Source organism: Triturus cristatus, chromosome 5_2 (assembly GCF_964204655.1).
Source record: "Triturus cristatus chromosome 5_2, aTriCri1.1, whole genome shotgun sequence".
In the NCBI taxonomy this organism is placed as follows: Eukaryota; Metazoa; Chordata; class Amphibia; order Caudata; family Salamandridae; genus Triturus; species Triturus cristatus.
In genome coordinates this window covers 448,588,670-448,607,979 of record NC_140588.1, presented here as the reverse complement: position 1 = coordinate 448,607,979, position 19,310 = coordinate 448,588,670, and the positions used below count along the sequence as shown (strand labels likewise).

The 19,310-nt window shown below is 44.9% G+C and overlaps 1 protein-coding gene across 1 annotated transcript in view; it reads left to right on the top strand.

The window, feature by feature from the left end:
* The window catches only part of PKD1L1 (polycystin 1 like 1, transient receptor potential channel interacting), a 1,386,277-nt gene that overhangs the window by 682,634 nt on the left and 684,333 nt on the right, over nt 1-19,310 (top strand). Inside the window, exons 28-29 of the mRNA XM_085607392.1 lie at nt 1,173-1,250; nt 8,500-8,642. Of these exons, the coding sequence (XP_085463518.1) occupies nt 1,173-1,250; nt 8,500-8,642 (221 nt within the window). The remainder of the gene's footprint in view (nt 1-1,172; nt 1,251-8,499; nt 8,643-19,310) is intronic.

Here is a 19,310-nt window from a genome sequence, read left to right as displayed (position 1 = left end):
CAAGTGGTGAGACTTATTGGCTATGTCAATGCTTGTTTTTTTATGTTGTGGGCTCGCCACATACCCTGTGTGAGACCTGTCCAGGGGGGCTTTTTTTTTTATGTGGGCCCACCGCACATGGGACCATGGATGGGCCAGGGTGGCGTTTTTATTTAGTATTTTTGGCCCATTGTGTGCCTTGTGTGCGGTAGGCCCAGAGGAGCATTTAATTTTCTTTAATTTGGGCCCTCCACATGCGGCAGGCCCAGGGTGGCATTCTTTAGGTTTTTTTGGCCCACCACATGCCCTGTGCATTGCGGGCCTTGTTGGCATTTAATTTTCTTTCATTTGGGTCCGCCTATCATAGAACACGTGGCGGGCCCAGGTTGACATAAATTGTTTTAATGTTTTGGGCCCATTGCGTGACCCGTGTGCGGCGGGCCCAGGTAGGCAGGGCCGGCCTTTAGCATGGACGAACTGGGCCTAGGGCACCAGTTTTCTGAGGGGGGCATGGCAGCTGTGTGCATTAAGGTTATGCCAACAGCACCGCCCTTCTCATCTTGCTCCAGCCTTGTCCTTTTCCCGGTCTGTTCATCTGTTGGATTTGCCAGCTGAAAGTGGTTTTAGTGCTTCATTATCAAATGAAGGAAATGTTTATAACGCCCCTCTAGATCTTCATTCACCCTCTGACCCCTGCTGGCACACATCAACAAAATCATCTGCATTGTCCAGCTAAGCTATCAGTGCTTTAGCTGAGCTGGGGGATGTCCGGGAATGTTTGTGTTCAGGCGCCAGCCCCTGCGCATTCAGGCACTGACCAGTGAACACAAAAGTGACCCCTGCTGACTCATTTAAGTCACTACCATCAGCAAGGGCGCCAAGTTTCTCTTCGCCCATGCCCAGGGTGCGATCTTAGCAAAGGCCAGCTCTAAAGGGCGGTATTTCATTTTGTTTAATTTGGGCCCGCCGCACTCGGGGCGGGCCCAGGGAGGCATTGTTGTTTGAAACTATTTGCAAGATAAAGTGCCGCAAAAATGACGCAAAATGTCCATATTTGTGGTGCAAAATTTGGTAATCTACAAGAAAGCAATATTTCATGAGTCTGTCATCCACTTACAAACTGTAAAATTGTGGAACGCATTTTGTTTTAATTTGTTATTGAAAAAATGCTTTCAAATGGTATTCGTTTACAGGTATTTCATCTCCGACCGTAACCTTAAGACCCTTTGCTCTGAAGCCTAGCAAGATGTATATGCTGGAAGTTGCTCTGGGTGAGTGCAAGTGGAGGTATTTCAAATGTGTCCTGCTGCTCCTAAAATGTGCTATCATTTTATAGAAGTGTCAGTGTGAGAAACACCTTTTCCAGCTCAGTAGCATATATTTTGAAAAAGGAAGAGGGCATTTCAACTCCTTACCTGTCATCGTTTCACAATCTCTTCTACAATTTAAGAGCCAGTTTCGGCTTGTTTGGCATTCTCCACCCAAGGTCGAGTCCATAAATGCATAATGTATTCTCTCTTTTTGACAACAAGAAGACTCATTCAGTATTATTTGAGGTAAGTGGCGATAATGCTGTGTTCACCCCTTCCCTCACCCCACGTATGAAGTCATGAAAAAGTGAGGAAAACATTTGCAAAGTTTTTTCGAAAATTACTGTTCTTTGCAGTGATATGATGAGGCATAACTTTTCCTCACAGGAAACGCTTTTGCAGGATTTATGTTTAAATTAATGAAAAAAATTATTGTATTAGCAATTTAAATGGCAAAAGGGGGGATTGAGTGGTGTAAGAGAGTCCTAAAAAAACTATGTAAGTAGAGGGGGGGAAAGAAAGGTTAATGTACAATTGAAAGCCATATCGATTACAGCATTTCCAAGACGAATCAACAGGCCAGGGTCACACCCAGCAGAGGTTCAGCCGAGAGGGATGGCCAGATTCATTGAGCAAGGCCTCGCTGTGGCCTGCTCGCTAGCAGGAACCAACGTCCAGGGCCTTGGGTCCACTGTGTCGTCTGCAGCCTCAGCCGCGCCTTGCAGATCCAGATGCAGGACTAGAGAGCCACAGATATGCTTGAGTTGGGAGCACGTCAGCATGAGTTTCAAGTAGTTTGCAAGCTGTTCCTGGCAATATGCAGCATCTTGTAGCCAGTCCACAGTTTTTGGCGCTGGCCTCCTCCCCCAGTGAATGCCCACCCTCTGTTTTGCCAAAAGCAGCAGCATTGCAGTGGGTCGGTAAGCTTCAGGAGGAACATACTTCACGTAGCCCAATAGGGTCACCTTTTGGGTCTGCTGTGGAAGATGATCTGTGATCTGAGCCATTGCCCCGTAAACACTAGTCCAGAAACTCAACAGCAGGGCAGTCCCAGGCAAGGTGGAGAAATGTGATCAGCAAGGCAGCACATCTCAAGCAGTGCGCATCTTCCACAAGACCCATTTTATGCAGTTGTACAGGTGTGTGATACAGTCTATGTAAAAATAGTAATTAAATCTGAGTCTGAGAGAGGGCTCTTGATTTAGTGCAGCAGTAGCTCCATTGCGCCTCAGAAATGGAGGGGGTTGTCGGTCTCCCAGGCAGTCTGTGCCCTGAAGACACACACTTAACAGTGTACAGACTGGTTATGAGCCTCTGGGGGGGAAGGGATTGGTGATCAGATGTTCCAGGGCATGAAGTGTAGGGGAGCACTGGGATTGTAGCATGTAGTGCTTGCTGTGTAGCGTGGAGCTGGTGATAGAGGAGGATATCAAGCACAGTAGGCGGGGGTGATCTTCTGTACCATGCGGTTGAATGAAATGTCCATAGAGGTATAGGTCCCCAAACGTGAGGAGCTCCAGTCGGCGAGGCTGCCAACAGGCCCCCTCATCTGCCATCGTGGGGAGCAGGGGATTTCGAGCTAATGGCATAGTAGGTGCATAGAGACAGTTGAGTCGGGCACTCCTTTGCAGACTGTTCAAGACCCATCAAGTGCAAGCCACTGCATTTATCTCCCCAACAGTGACCTATGTGTCTAGTATATGGTGGTAGCTGGGGGTACAGGGCCACCCAAACGGCCTCCACCAAGGTGTGTCCCTGGAATAAATTGGGGTATAATCAGAAATGTATGAATTAGGCTAGTGCGCAGAAAGAACAAAGATGCTTGCCAGGAGCATTGAGACCTCCTTGCTGGAATGGTATGGTTAGAGTTCCCCACACTACCCTTGGCTGTATGCTCGCCCAGGCTATGGACCTTAGATTGGGGAGGGGAGTAATTTCAAAAATTGTTCTGTGAGCGGGATCGGTATATTGACAAATAGGTAGAGGAACTTAGGAAAGACAATCATTTTTGCAATTGCGATCGGCAAGGTGGGTCCATGCTCCTTGAGCCAGGACATAGCCCGTCCATAATTCACCCTCCATAGCTCACTGACATTCCTGCTAAGCCACACTACCAAATGCCTGATCAGTTCCATTGCCCAATGAAACTAGTATATGGGCTCGAACTGCCACGTGGCTGAAATGAGGGGAAATAAGATAGATTTTGATCAGTTGATGAGAATGCTGGATTATCTGTTTAATCGAATCACCTTCCGAATGATAGGGGAGAGATTAGTCGCGGGGATCCCAAAAGTACAGTGTAATATCATCCACATACATGGACACTAACATCCCCCGGGCAGTGAAGATAAGGCCCTTTTCTAGGCATGATGTTGGTGTAGCTGGGCTGCCAAGGGTTCTACTGCTATCACAAATAGGTTTGGAGATAGGGGCAACCCTGTCTGGTGTCCCTATGTACTGAAAATGAGGTGGAAATTAAGCCATTAAGGCATATTTGCACTGCTGGGGAGGTATATAGTGGGCTGATCAGATGCAGGGACCGTGGCCTAATGCCGAGACTTGAAAAAAGGGGGAAAAGGTACGGCCACTCTAACAAATCAATAGCCTTGGGAGTATCCAGAAGCATCAAGGCTGCCTCAAGTTAATGGTCTATGGTGTGTATAAGGGCAAACATACTGCAGAGGTTGTGGGGAGTTGATGGCTCTGGAACAAATCCAGATTGGTCCGACTGGATAATGTTGGGCAGAAGGCTGTTGGCAATTAGTTTGGCGAGTATCTTATTATCAACATTTATCATAGATAGTGGCCACATTTATCATAGATAGTGGCCTGTAAGAGTCGCATTTCTTAGCCGGATTGTCAAGCTTCAATATGGTTACAATAGCCAGTTCTATCTGGGAGGGCGGTAACTGGCCTAGGGACTTAGATCATCATACATTGCTAGTAGGTGGGGGCAAGGAGTGAAGCCCATTCCTTGTAGAAGGACGCGGTGAGCATGTACAAGCCCAGCGTCTTATCACTGGGCATGCTTTGAATCGCCTGTGTTATCTCTTCTACCGTAATGGGGGCATCAAGATACTGACAGTGCGCTTGGTCTAGCCAAAGAAGTTGGAGCGTGTAAAGAAAGGTATCAAGGGCCACTGTGTCTGGAACCATGGTGGTGTGATATAAGTTAGAGTAGAAGAACATCATGGTCTGAACTAACTTGTCAGGTGTCGTGTGATTCTGCTGGTCGTCAATAAGTTCTGTAATGTATGTGCTTGCCCAGGGCATGCGGAGAAGACTCGTCAGTGTCTTCCCGGATGTATCCCCTTCACCGTAGCCTATTGCCGCCGCCTCACCCATTGAGACTGTGGGTCTCCCTAGTCTCCTCCTCCTTGTAGTCTGAGAAGTTCTTCTGCAGGGCCGCTAGTGACTGCCCATTTCTGGTTTAAAAAAATGTTGTTATAGAGTGCGTATATCTGTTTCCAGTTTGGTGAGTTGCTTACAGAGTGCCTTGAGTATCCCAGACTGCTTCGCTATGCAAGTGCCCCAGATAGCTACTTTAAATGCCTCCAGCAGTGTTGACTGGTAGGTGACCAAGCCTTCATTGTGAGCAAAGAAATCGAGGATGTCCATCCCAATGTCATCCCGGAAGACCTCATTATGGAGGATGTGCAGGACTAACCTCCAGGTGAATATCTGGAAGGGGGCAGGAGAGGGGGGTGATCACCAATAATACGGGTGAGTGGTCGGAGAGAGTTCTAGGGAGGTGAATGACATTTGTGGTCCAGGTGAGGGCGCCCTGCATGAGCAGGCAGTAGTCCATTCTGTACCATATGTTGTGTGGAGGTGATGCAAGTGTCCTCAGTGCTATTGGCGTGTCACAAGCAGCAAACGTCCTCAAGGTTGTTATCCCACATGAGTGTATGACGTTGAGCTGATGTGCTAGGATGGGGCCTCTTGGTGTCACTGGATCCATCCAAAGCGTAGTCTAGGACCACGTTGAAGTCGCCCCCCTATAAAATAGTTTCTGGGCCCATTGTGGTGATCAAGTGACAGACCTCCACAAAACACTCTGGGCTGTTGGTATTGGGGCCATAGATAGAGCCTAGAATTTAAGGGAGATTGTGTTGCATGGCAAGTATAATGGCAAATCATCCCTCTATGTTACAGAGGGGTTGTCATGTGTGCCAGTGTAGACCCTTGCGAAGAAGTATGGCCGTACCCCAAGTGTAGTTGGAGTATAGGGAGACATGCGTCTCCGCGATTCAGCCTGCCTGAAGATAAGGGACGGTCTATCGGTACAAATTGAGATCTTGGAGAAACCAAATGTCTATGTGGTGCCTGTGGAGGTATGCATGCACTAAGCATGCCTTAGGCCTGTTATTAAGTCCCCGGATATTCCAGGTTAGGCATTTGATGGATCTCATCTGTTGTCAGGGGGTGTATTTGTCACGCCTCTAAGAAAGGGGATGTGTGCTATTAGCGTGTGGCTATAGGTAGTAAAAGGTTTCCCTCAGGGTGTGAGGCATCCAAAGCAAAACAAGAAACCAACAACAACGGGCCCACTTCAACCCACCCAAATGGTTGAAAGACACCATCCCATCCACCACTTAAAACCCCTATCCGAGGAACAGTATGGTATAGTGGGAAACATCCCTCAGGGTGACAAAGAACCCGGTGAATGTCCCTGTCATTGACTGACGAGGTGGATGAGCGAACTGGAGAAGTACCCCTTATGGGGGTTGGTGCAGGGAGTGAAACAATCTTGACTCTAAGTCCCGTCTCACCCTGCATCCGCACGCCTGAAACCGGGATGCATGAGCAGACTCAGTCTCAGCCTTCAGTCAGGGGTAGTGGGCAGAGAGTATTCCATTATCCAGTCCCTTGTTGGCACACAGAGGCATAGTAGATTAATGCAGTTCACTGAATCCGGGCAGCGCAGAAATAGGTGGGTGGTAACGTCACTCGCTGCCATGGGCCTATTGAGCCCACACCCCCTGAGGTCCCGCCTCACCCTAACCCCTAAAATCTGTGAGGATTAGGGTGCAGGAGCAGACTCAAGCCAATGATGGGGGGAGGGGGTAGACACTCCAGCCAATCCCACTGACTCCACCACTAAGGCAAGGGCGTGTCTCTCGCTCCCTGGTGGTGCAGCAGCCCAGGGGAGATGGGAGCCACCCAGGGTGGCAGATATTCAATATCGGGCTGGGTGTCAGACCCAGCGGTGCCATAAAGCTCCCAACTCCTGCTTTCAGTCTGGATTAAGGGCATCAGACTGCTCCTTCTGGGATTGCCTCCGCCACGTCTCCAACATTGCTGCAGGCCAATCCTCTCTGCAGTCCGCAGAATGGCCTTGCTGCAAGGCCTCAGGGTCAGGTTAGGCCTTCTCCATGGGGGCCGGCTCCAACCAGGGGTGTGAGGCATCCCGCCGCGTGTCCGGGCAACACCGTAGCAGCCACAGCAGGAGTCACTGGATCCCAGCACTGCTCAAAGCTCATAGTCCGGGCCCAGCACGGTTAGAGAGGCTGAGCGTACATCTCCCTGTTGGAGCTGTCCAGATGAGGAAAGAAGAGGCTCAGCCGCCTCCCGCAGTTGTCCGCATCAATTGCAGTTCAGCATGGTGGTTATATGTGGCCTAGCACCCCAGATTATTGCCGGATTGATTCAATGGCAGGCAGAGCCACGGCAGCCATCTTGCTGCTGTGCTCCCTGACACCCTCCTTATGCACGATTTGGATGATTTTTCATCTTTTGTGAGAACATTTGCTGCTGTTTTTCTTTAAGTAACACAAAATAGTCAGTCATACTTGGTACTCTATCATCTCTGTGCCATCTGCAAGTCACCCTAGGTGCAGACTTTCCTAGCTCCCAGTGGATACAGTGCTTGTTAGGTTTCTGTCTGTGGAGCGTCATACTTAGGTTACCACAACCAGAACCGCTGCCTATGCTGTATCAAGTGAAATTTACAAGACAGTCTGAACAGTCCGCATAAGCTACCTTTACACCTTTATGAAGAGGAAAAAACTGAACTTCCCACATCTTGTGCGCACAGAGTATATTTGTGCAATATACTTTTTTTGCAAGTCGTACATCTTACAATCACACACTGAGGGTTCACAATTTGAGCTGCATAATTTGTTTGTATCCTTGGAGCAAAATGGACATCTTGCTGTGAACTCAGCGCCTGTAGTCTATTTGTGCCTATTACTTTTTATACAAGCATGGTTAACACCCTCGAGAAAGATTGAGATCTAAGTTGTGATTGAATGATTTAGTAGTGCTTGTTATACACGTACTGTATTGCTCAAGCACAATCTTTCTCTGGGGTATAAACTATATGAAATGTTCATTTATTTTGTCTTTCATAGAGGTGTCTAGCGTGATCCAATAGTTCTCCATACTTTGAGGCCATTTATGGTGTCATTGGTGAGGTTATATGTGGTTCCAGAGATTTTTAGTTTATTTTAACATAACCTCGCTTTAACTGTGATTTTCCTAGGTTTTTGGGAACATACATTAATGACCTTTCAAGGATTTGTTATCAAAGCCAAAATGTTTAGTTGAATTTCATCTCTACTTATATTCATGGCAGTACACCTTTTCTGCCGCTTTGTTGTCAATTAGTTAAAATCTTCAAAAGTGCCTTTATTGCCCTCAGTGACACTGATTCTATCTGGGTCATTACAGCATGGCAATAGTCTAACAGGGTTGCCGCCTCATGTAAATCTCTTTTTCTACTAAAGCATATCCTTGAAGAAAGCACTCTCTGCTCTGAGCAACAATTTGGTGAATTGAAGTTCATGCACAGATGCCCAATGACACCTCTTTAGTCACTCCTGATGTTTTGTCTTGTTGCCACCAGCAGTTCATATGCATATTACAGATATAGATGTGCTATCTGAAAATCATTAAAAAGAAAATATTTAATCTATGAAATTTGTTCCCATTATTCCTTTTATTTTGCATAAATGACACATTTTCTTTTACTGTGATTGAACGTTTGATAAATTCATATTAAAATGTACCACTTAAGAGTACGTGCCATGCACAATGATCTACTACATTCAAACATGCAACCTCTCCCAAAGCACTTAATTGCAAAATACATAGTTGCACTCTTCACAAACATCTCCATCGAGCGCACATTGAAGATAGTACTGATGTGCCACCAATTCTGAATGCTTGTTCTAAAATTTACTTTTACTTCCTCACTGTGTCTCTGCAGCATCTAATGAAACCTCATTGGGAAGAGCGCAGTTGTATTTTACAGTCTATGAGAAACCCCATGGGATAACCTGTCAAGTGCAACCCCAATATGGTTTTGAGATTGAGTCGATATTCAGTATCTTTTGCACTTCCGGAAGAGAGGTAGGACATGCGTCTGACTGCCATTTTTACATTTTGTAATAGTAATATTTTGGGAATAATATCTATTCTATATCTAACAAAGATTTACTCTTTTAGTCACTGTAGTGAATTAAAGCCGTATCTTGTCACTTACTACGTTTCCTCTTTAGATCCACCACACAGCCCCTCCACACAGTTTGGAATGGAAGATTACTCCACAGACACTATTGCTCTCCATAGGCACATCACATACACTATACCTCGTATATATCTGTCATACACCTCGTATATATCTGTCAGAACCAATTTCGGGTGACATTGGGCACAGACGTTTTTATACCTGAATCGTTGGGTGGAGGCCTTTCATTAGTGAATTTCTCAAACCTGGCCTACTATAACTCTGCAAACCAAGCACCAAGAAACACCCCTTTAGCATTTGGCTCTCATGGTAGACGTGGGTGAACAGAATTTGATTTACTCAGATACGTGGTGTGGGGCTGGAGGATCATAACTCAAGAGTGCACACAATAACCCCCTCAATAGATGGAATGTTCAGCCAGTGATTGATCCTGCTTCTAAACAGAGGTATCACTAACCAGTAGGCGCTTTAGTCCCCCAGAGTATAGTAGAGCAAATGGGAGGAATTTGGGCTGGAGCTCATCACTATTGGGTTAGAAGTGTATCAGCTGCTCCCCCACACCAAATCAGTGACATCTCTGGTCAGTCTCTTAAATGTCATGTCTCGTGTGTGCTACATCCTTTCTTCCAGCGGCCTTCAGCTGACTATTGAAGCAGATCTGTTCCTGGAGCTCTGGAATGAGTCTTGTAGGACTTACAGCGTTTTCTCCCTTTTTACCATGCCCTATTATTGATGCATTTGTGGTGGCGCAGTGAAGGGCTGGAATCTAGACTGGGGAGTGAAGAAGTTAGCTCTGGTAAGATGCAATCGGGTCTCTGCAGTTTGATTTTGAGCCTTAGCTTTGGAACTGGTTCTAGGCAGTTGCGCCATTTTGTGTTTTGGCTTCCAGTTAGTTTTTGTCGGCAGGGAGGAGAGGCTGTGCAGGAAAGCTGTTTACTAGAACAACTCTAACCACTGTCACCAAAGAGGGAACAGCTTTCATAATTCGAACTCTTCACTTATTGTGGGTAACGCCTTAGAGGGGACTAAAGGAAGGTCCTGGCTTAAAAGGTCAGCCTTACATTACAAATGGGACTGATACTTCCAGTGATAATACATCAAATGCAAACTAATGGCAGTTGTCCTACCAAGTCGAAAAGGGCATGACTCAGAATTGGGGTTTGGCTGATTTTCTAAATAGATCCCTGTACTCATCCTCTGGTATGTCAGAGTTGAATGCTTTCCAGAAACTTCAGGGCTATCCGCAAAACCCTAATCTAGTCTCTCACCTCCGAATTGTCTAGTGGCCCACAAAGGAATCAAGTTGCATTTCGCTGTGTCCGTAGAACAGCATAGCACACATACTAATTGCCTCTTTTGATATGCATTGAATGATGTACACACACTCATATCCAAGCTTCGCTCACTCACATGTGGGTGAGAAGCAGGACCCATTTGAACTGAACAGATGATCTATAGGGCAAGGGCAGTAAGCCACTCATGAATACAGGGACCAGGTAAAAAGGCCTTTCCTGCAACTAGGAATTCATGCTGCCACCACTGTCAGTTAATTGCAGCCTGGTGAGTAGACAGTAGTCATACTGAAAAAGGAAAGCATGTTTAGTGCATCCCACCAGACCACTGAACCTCACTGATGCATAGTAGCTTAGTTAGTTTTCAGCAGTATGATTGGGTGTGCTGAGACAAAATAAAAATGAATGCATTTCCAGAGACTGCCATATTGGTTCACTTAGGGTAGGAGATCATGCCCGCAAATCAAGCATTGGACATTCCAGCACTAACAATTAGAAACCGCTCCATAGCACCCATCGCATCACCTGGATCACACCACCTATACTAGATATCATCATTCTAATTTGTATTGTTTACTCATGTAGGAGGTATAAAGAAACCAGAGATAAACTATGAAAATGCTCTAACATATTATGTCATATTGTTAGAAATGGGGGGTTCTAGTTGGCAGTGGTTTGCACCCTGTCCAAGTAGGGACCCTTATTCTAGTCAGGATAGCATGGTCAGCTTGGCACGAGCAGTCAGGCTTATCTCAGAGGCAATGTGTAAAGCATTAATACACACACAGTAACACAGTGAAAACACTACAAAAGGACACCACACCAGTTTAGAAAAATAACCAATATTTACCTGAAAGAAAAGACCAAAAATCCAACATACACAAGTAAAGACATCACTTTTAAAAAGTTCAAAATAGTTCAGTCCATAGGAAGCTATGGATGCATCACTTTTGTCACAAAGTACCTGGGATGCATCAAAATTAGAAAACAGGCGCATAGAAGGTAAGCGGACTGAAAAGCAAAGTGATGCATCAGTTCCTTACTCCCAGGGAAGGTGATGCATCAATTCATTACTCCCAGGGAAGGTGATGATTCAATTCCTTACTCCCAGGGTAGGTGATGCATCAATTGCTTACTGCCAGGGGAGGTGATGCGTCGGTTCCTTACTGCAGCTCAGGGGAGGCGATGTGTTGGTTCCTTACTGTCAGGAGAGGTGATGACTCTGTTTCTTACTGTGAGTTGAGTTAGTGCGTCAATCTCTGGACACGTGGCCTCAGTTCCTTACAACTGGGCCATGTCAAAACTTGGAGCACAGGGACGATGCGTCGAAAATCCAGACATTCGGAGTTGATGCTGTGGAACAGGCGCTGCATCGATTTCCCAGCCGCAAAGCAGGTGATGCGACGATTTAATCAGCCGCACAGCAGGGCCTATGTCAGAGCGTGTGTCACGAATGTTGGTGACACGGTGCTCAGGAATCAGGCTGCGGAGATCTTTTAGCTGCATGGCAGGCGTTGCATCGATTCTTCAGCTGCACAGTGGTGATGCATTGGTTTTTCAACAGCACGGCGGTGCCACGTCGGAAAAACAGGCGCTGAGAGTCAATGCATGGATTTTTTTAATTCTTCGTTCTTAGCAGCAAAACCACTTCCAAGAGCCCAGAACTGGATTTGGCACCTCTTGGCATGTCGGTACACCGAGAAGAGGAGTTCAGGGGCTGTAGATGAAGTCTATGGTGGCCCTGAGACTTAACATGAGGCATGCACACACATCCCTTGGAGAACCTTGGAAGCAGGATTTAGAAAACAGTCCAGTCCTTTCACTCCCAGGACAGAAGCAGCAGGCCAGCAGAGCAAAGCAACAAGCAGAATGGGACTTCCCCTCCTACATATCCAGCTCTTCTTCCTGACAGAATGTCCAGAAATGATCTGATGGTAATGGTGTCACATCTCCAGTACTTATACCAGTTTCTACTTTTGAAATAGGCAAACTTCAAAGGAAGGTCTTGGTGTGAGGGTAGGCACAGCCCTATTCAGGTGTCAGTGACAACTCCTTCCACCACTCTACCTCAGGAAGACCCATCAGCCTGGTGATGGGCCATCAGGATATGCAGGACACATCTCAGCTCCCTTTGTATGACTGTCTAGAGTGAATGCACAAATAGCCCAACTGTCCCCCTCCCTCAGACATGAATTACACAGGTAGGCAGAGACACAGAATGGTACAGCAAGAAAATGCCCACTTTCTAAAAGTGACAGAAAAAACAGCTGTGTTGCACTCAACGAAGAATCAATTTAAAACAGTATACCACTTTAACATTAATACATCAACTTATAAGGACATGTGTGCACCAGGTTGAGTGGCTCTGCGAACCACTAAATACAACAGTACAAGTGAAGCCCAGAAATGTGTCTGGGAATACCCAGTGCACTACTAGAAAACACTATCCAGTGTGAATCAAAACTTTACAGAACTTTGTGTAACAATATATATCACATTTAAGCATCTTTCAAAAAATGAGTCCAAAGTTATTCTTGGTATCAAACTGAATCAAAACGAAGTCATATGAATTGCACGACAAATCTTCTTTATTGTCGAAAAATGACCATGTTCATAGTTGCTGTAGCATAAATCCACATCAACAGGTGATCAAAACAATCAAAACGCTGTGCGAATTTCCCAATGCATTTCGGGCTGATAAAGCAAAGCCCTTCATCAGGGGAATCTGTAATGCATAAACGATAATAGTCTATATACATGACATAATGCTATATCCACATATTGATCTTAACAATATGGGTCATAAGGGGACAGGACTATCGAGTTGTCAGCACTAGAATCACTGAACATAAGAGTCGGATACGAACCAAAACCACCAGTTCTCCGCTCGCACAACATTGGACAACAGCCAAACACACTATAGCTCAGCTCAGATTTGGAGTTCTTGAAATCATTGAGGCTCTTCCTGGAAGGAATATGTCCAAAATGCTTGCACAACGCGAGGCACATTGGATATGGTTTCTGCAGACACTTTCCCCGATGGGGTTGAATGATAAATTTGAACTATCATGCTTTTTGTAGTAGTCTGCGCACTTTGTAATTATGATGTTTCTCTGCCTGGTAATTTTTTTGCTCTCTCTGCCTGGTACTCTTAACAAATGTTGTTCTGAATTCTGTTTATTTTTTAATTATTTTTTAACTGTTTGCTTTCAGTATGTTTTCACCTTTTTTCAATACACTCCTTTTGCCATTATGGACACTTCTGATACTGTGGTTGTCCAGCTATGTTAATTATGTAGTTTGTTTTGCAATGACATTGCCTGATATTGTTCATCTTTTACTTGTTTGCTTCACTTCTTTCATCTTTATGCATTTCAACAACCAATGCACTCCCTATCATGGCCACCACCGTTCGTTATTTAGTCCTCTTTTCACTCGGGTGTTTCTTTTTCCAAATGCGCATGCTCTTTAAATATACGAGACTCCCGTCTTCCACTTGCGAAAGCCGACGTAACGGGTGTTGAGACTTCCGCTCCACCGCGAAGGGTAAGCGCTTGTATAATGCATGTATACTTGTTTCGCCACTTGACGATGGATTTTAGCCTTATGAGGCATTTGATGTGGTTTTTATATATTTTTTCAGCTATTTGTTAAAGTCCCTCTGGAATCGGTTCGACATAGTCGTGCCCGATAATTTAAGAACGTGGTAAGGCTTCAGCATGCTACCTGGTGACGGCTATTTCACTTATAGACGATTTGATTTTTTACGTGATACTCATTCCATTTCTTAGGCTTTATAACGTGTTGGACGTTTGTCTGATGTCTATTCCACAAGACACTTACTTGCTGATCGTGCATTGGTATGTTAGCTTGTTTCTTGACCTCGGGAATGGTAGTAATCACGGCTCGTGGTGATGGTACACTCACGATGATATTTGTTTAGCTTTTGAACACAAGTCTGACTACTTGTTCCACATGGGTTCGTTTTTCTTCTTCTTTTTTTCTTCCTTTTTCTTTTTATTTTTTCCCTTTCATTACCATTTCTTCTCCTGCTGACAACTCGATAGTCCTGTCCCCTTATGACCCATATTGTTAAGATCATTATGTGGATATAGCATTATGTCATGTATATAGACTATTATCGTTTATGCATTACAGATTCCCCTGATGAAGGGCTTTGCTTTATCAGCCCAAAATGCATTGGGAAATTCGCACAGCGTTTTGATTGTTTTGATCACCTGTTGATGTGGATTTATGCTACAGCAACTATGAACATGGTCATTTTTCGACAATAAAGAAGATTTGTCGTGCAATTCATATGACTTCGTTTTGATTCAGTTTGATACCAAGAATAACTTTGGACTCATTTTTTGAAAGATGCTTAAATGTGATATATATTGTTACACAAAGTTCTGTAAAGTTTTGATTCACACTGGATAGTGTTTTCTAGTAGTGCACTGGGTATTCCCAGACACATTTCTGGGCTTCACTTGTACTTTCTAAAAGTGGCATTTTCAAACACGCAATTTGAAAACCAACTTTACTATAAGATGTATTTTTAAATTGTGAGTGCAGGGACCCCAAATCTCCATTTCTTCCCATTTGAAAGTTACACTGGTAAGAGGTTACAAGGCAGCTCAAATGATAACCTATGGGAGAGATAGTCCTTGCAATAGGGAAAAACTAAATGTGCAGCATTTCACTATCAGGACATCTAAAACACACCAGCATGTCCTACCTTTTAAATAAATGGCACCCTGTCCATGGTGCTACCTTGCACCTACCTTATGGGTGCCTTACATGTGGTAAAAGGGAGGGTTTGGGCCTGGCTAGTGGGTGCACTTGCCAGGTCGATTTGGCAGTTTAACACGGCACACACAGACACTGCAGTGACAGGTCCGAGACATGGTTGCAGGGCTACTCATGTGGGTGGCACAATCAGTGCTGCAGACCCACTAGTAGCATTTGATTTACACGCCCTGGGCGCACACGGTGCACTTTACTAGGGACTTACAAGTAAATCAAATATCACAATCATGGATAACCAATCCCAATTGCAATTCAGATAGAGAGCATATGCACTTTACTACTGATAAGCAGTGGTAAGGTGCCCAGAGTCCTAAAGCCAACAAAAACATGTGAGACGAAATAAGAGGAAGAAGGGAAAACGTTTAGGGATAACCCTGTAAAAGGGGCCAGGTCCAACACACACAATTCCCTGATCACAAGACCCTTAATCTTTATATTCACTCCTTCAACACCACACACTGTGCCACTCAAGAGAGAGGCCTGCCATATGCAAATCAGCACTGACTCTGCTCTTCGTGGGAACAGTCCATCCTCAGGGAGAGAAGGGGCAACTGGGAGTGCAGCAGCCTTCTGCCCTACACCCCCAAGAAGTATTCAGTTTCAGATGAGCAGCCCAAGTCCCCCAGAGGGAGACAAACAGCTGTCTGCATGTGACACATCGAAAGAAAAGCCACTGGAATCTCAGCTATGTGAGAGGGTCACCATAAAAGACACTGTGGTGGCCCAAAAATGTTCATAATCTGTTTTGTGGTGCCCCAGAAAGGACAGGGGCACCACCAAAGTAACAACAAGTGTTTTGTAGGCTGCTGGTAGTGCATCCCCCACCCCTAAAAGCCATATTACAAAATTTGATTGGGCACCCTAAGCCTTCCAGGAGGTCATGTGTGTTACATAGTGTGTAAAAATTATCTAATAACTTGTGCTCACAGTTCATTGAATATTAAAATAGTTTGTTGATCATTCTATGAATTAATGAATGTCAATAATTCACTACTGTTCATAGAGATTTCAACAGTATTGCATTGGTTTAACATGACACATTTCTGATTTTATTTTTGTGATAAAACCCTGTCAAAGCCCGTAGTCTTGGCTTTTAATGGCTACTCCCCATTATCTTGTGTACTGCCTAAGTTTTGAGCATGGTGGTTATAGGGTTCAGAGACTGTTGTAGGCCAGACCCTGTTGCTACCTCTGTTGCTCCGTGCCCCCTGCAGGCGAGGCGCAGGATCTGGACGTAGGTCAGTCCTACACTCATACTCTGCTGTCCATTGCTTAAATCTATGTGCACTGGAGGACAAGTGGCTATGGCGGGTTGCGTGCAAGGCCCAGCCACAGACCAAGCCTTGTGCACACGGCCAAAGGCAATCCACAATGGATGCTGAACATTAAGTAAATCATAGAATAAATTAATAAAATTCACTGAAAAAACTCAGTTTGAGAAGTGAGTTATATTTGAAGCTGAAATGTGCAAAACCAGTCATTTGCCAGTTATGTATAGGAAAGCACCCAACAAAGGGCCTACCTCGTGGTCAAAAGCTGTTTTTTGATTCGAGGTAACGTATGTTTTTTTGCTGTTGGCAAATGTGTTTTGTCAATGGCGGTGAGTTATGTTGTGTGCATTCCTATACATAACTGATGAATTTCATAGATTTTGCACGTTTGACCCCAAATATAACTAAGGCTTTTCCCCCTAGTTAATATATTTATATTCACTGGAAAAATCTGTTATATTTATTAAATAAATAACTATAAATATATTGCTGGACTCTTGCCTTGATGTGCTCTTTCTTTGCTGAGCTGTCCTGCTGCCTGCTATTCTCCTGCCTGTTTGAGAAGGACTGGACCTGCATCACCTGAACCCAGGGTGACTCCAAGTGCTTGCTGTATATGTATATGTATGTATATATATATATATATATATATATATATATATATATATATATATATATATATATACATACACACACACACTCATACATGTGTTTATATATCTATATATCAGTAGGTTGCATATGTGTGTGTGTATATATATTACCTACTGGCAGTCGCCAGTAGGTAGTTATAGTTAGGACCTATTATCCATAGGAAATCCGCAACATTCTATTTGGAATAACTTTGGCGCCGGTTGACGAATCTTCATGCCTTTTGGTGAAATGGTGTAAATCCGTTCAGTAGTTGCTGAGAAAATCAAAAGTAAAATCATAGATATATCTATGGCCTCGGAGGATACGCACACCCTATGCGCACCCAGCGCGCACCCTCCCGATCACGAGCTGCATGCTAATTGGCTGTCAACTGGCTGTAAACACTCCAAACCAGGAAGTGTTGGCAGCCATTTTGTGCCTCGGTAGAAGCGAGCCTCAAGAAATCAGTGGATGAAGTGTGCAAAACGTATAAAGGGGGCAGAATGCGCGCTGGGTGTGCGGATCCTGCCGTAAAAACAAAAAAGAAAAAAACGATACGCCCATCTTTAATAAAAATCATCAAATTTGATGGGGGGCCCAGAGGGGCCCCCCAGCCCCGGGGACCGCCACCCCCCGGGGCTTCAAAATAAATGGGTGGGGGGGGCTCAAAGGCCCCCCCAAGCCCTGGGGACCACCACCCCCAGGGCTTATTATATTGTGGGAGGGGGGCCGTGTGACCCCCCCTCCTGGAGCCGTCGATGGCCCTGGGGACCGCCACCCCCCAGGGCCAGCTCCTGCAGTGTCTCTGGGTACCCACCCCCGGGACACTGCTGTTTGCTATGGCAGGGCATGAGGAAACCTGCTCTCTTTCAAAATGCAAACCATATTGCTTTTACACACAGGGAGCTGCATGTTAGCAGCTCCCTGTGTGGAAATGCAATGCCTGCTCCCGAAGGACGTGGGGAGCTGGCTAGGACCGTGGGGGCACTGGGGCTCCCCCCACGGTCCCCAACGTTGTATATAGGCCCCGGGGGTGGGTTCCACGGGGAGAATAGAAATTAGTGATAGGTGCTATTTTTTTTTTACGGGCAAATTAGGAGTTGCGCATCCATCGCGGCTCTCTGGTGCGCACGTGTTGGGTGCACGACTCCTCTCGCGTTGGGTGCACGATTCCGCTCGCAGTTCCCTGGTGTGTACGCGTTGGGTGCACGACTCCTCTCGCGTTGGGTGCGCGATTCCTAACTCGTCGGGTGCACGACTCCAAGCAAAAAAAAAGTAATATTTTTCAGATAAACATCAAGCTTATGTGTTTAGATCTTGAGTGACTGTAAAATCAGTTGTGTTTATTGAGGGATTTTGGTACCTACAAGTAAGTATCTATACAGAGTCTAAAGTTGTTGAGGAAGACTCTGTTACCCTCATCTGTAAAATGTACACCATTTCTCCTAGAGATGCCTTGCATATTAAAACGCAGATTGTTGTTGTAAATGGACCCCATCCTATAATCTCTTGAGATAAGCAGAAACCACTTTATTGACATGTTTCCCAGCTTTCTCAATCTGTGGACAAAAATGATTGGACCAGTTCCATTTCTGTCTTTGGCATATGTTAGAATAGACAAAGGCTGTTTGGGGGAAAAGTGACATTTCGCAAAAGGTGTCCTTCATAAGCATTTCCAGACCTACCTCAAAGTGCCTAGGTCACTGCCACCACAGTGCATAATTATGAGGTCAGGGTGTTAGAGATGCAAAGGGGATTTAACCAATGGCATCAATTGGTGCCACTTTAATTCTCTCTGACCAATCCATTTAATGTCAACACCTCTGTTTTCTGCATACCTCTGGATGCACTCAGAAGGTGTCTGTATGTGAAATGGCAGTTTGAAAAGTACGATTTTTCTAAAATGGTGGATTAGATGCAGTTTTGAAAAAAGAAAATAAATGATTGGCTGTTTGAGAACATTCTAGACTGAAAAGTAGGGTGCATGTTTGTATTTGTTAAAAGCATGTTTCTTATTGGTTAACAAAAACTATTTGAAAGGAACATTGCATAGGCTCAGCTGATATTTTGAAAAGTCAAGCACACTTGCTGTTTGGAGTAGCAACATTGTGTGCTGAACTTGTGACCTGTGTGCTCAGTTGACTGTACCATGAACTGTTACTGTGGTAACAGGCAGTAAGCAGGTTGGGGGTAGGGTTCAAACGTATGCCAATTGGAAAGGGTTGAAATGTATAACCAATAGAAATGTGTGTTATCTTTTGAATTAATGTGGGAAGCAATGTGATTTGATATTTACATGTATATGTGTGCAGAATGAGAGGGAACGTTTGACATTTTTTGGTTTTGCTAAGAGCATTGAAGTACAGACATTCTGTATAAGAAAATCTGGTGTGTGACTGACATACTTCTTAATCTACAAATCAATTTGAAAGGTGAGTTATTAAATTGTGAGGGTTTGTATGTGGTGCCTTTGTTTTTAATAAGAGTAATGTGTTTCTCCTGCTAAAAGTACAGGGAGTAGTGTTGCTTGTCTAGAATTGCATTG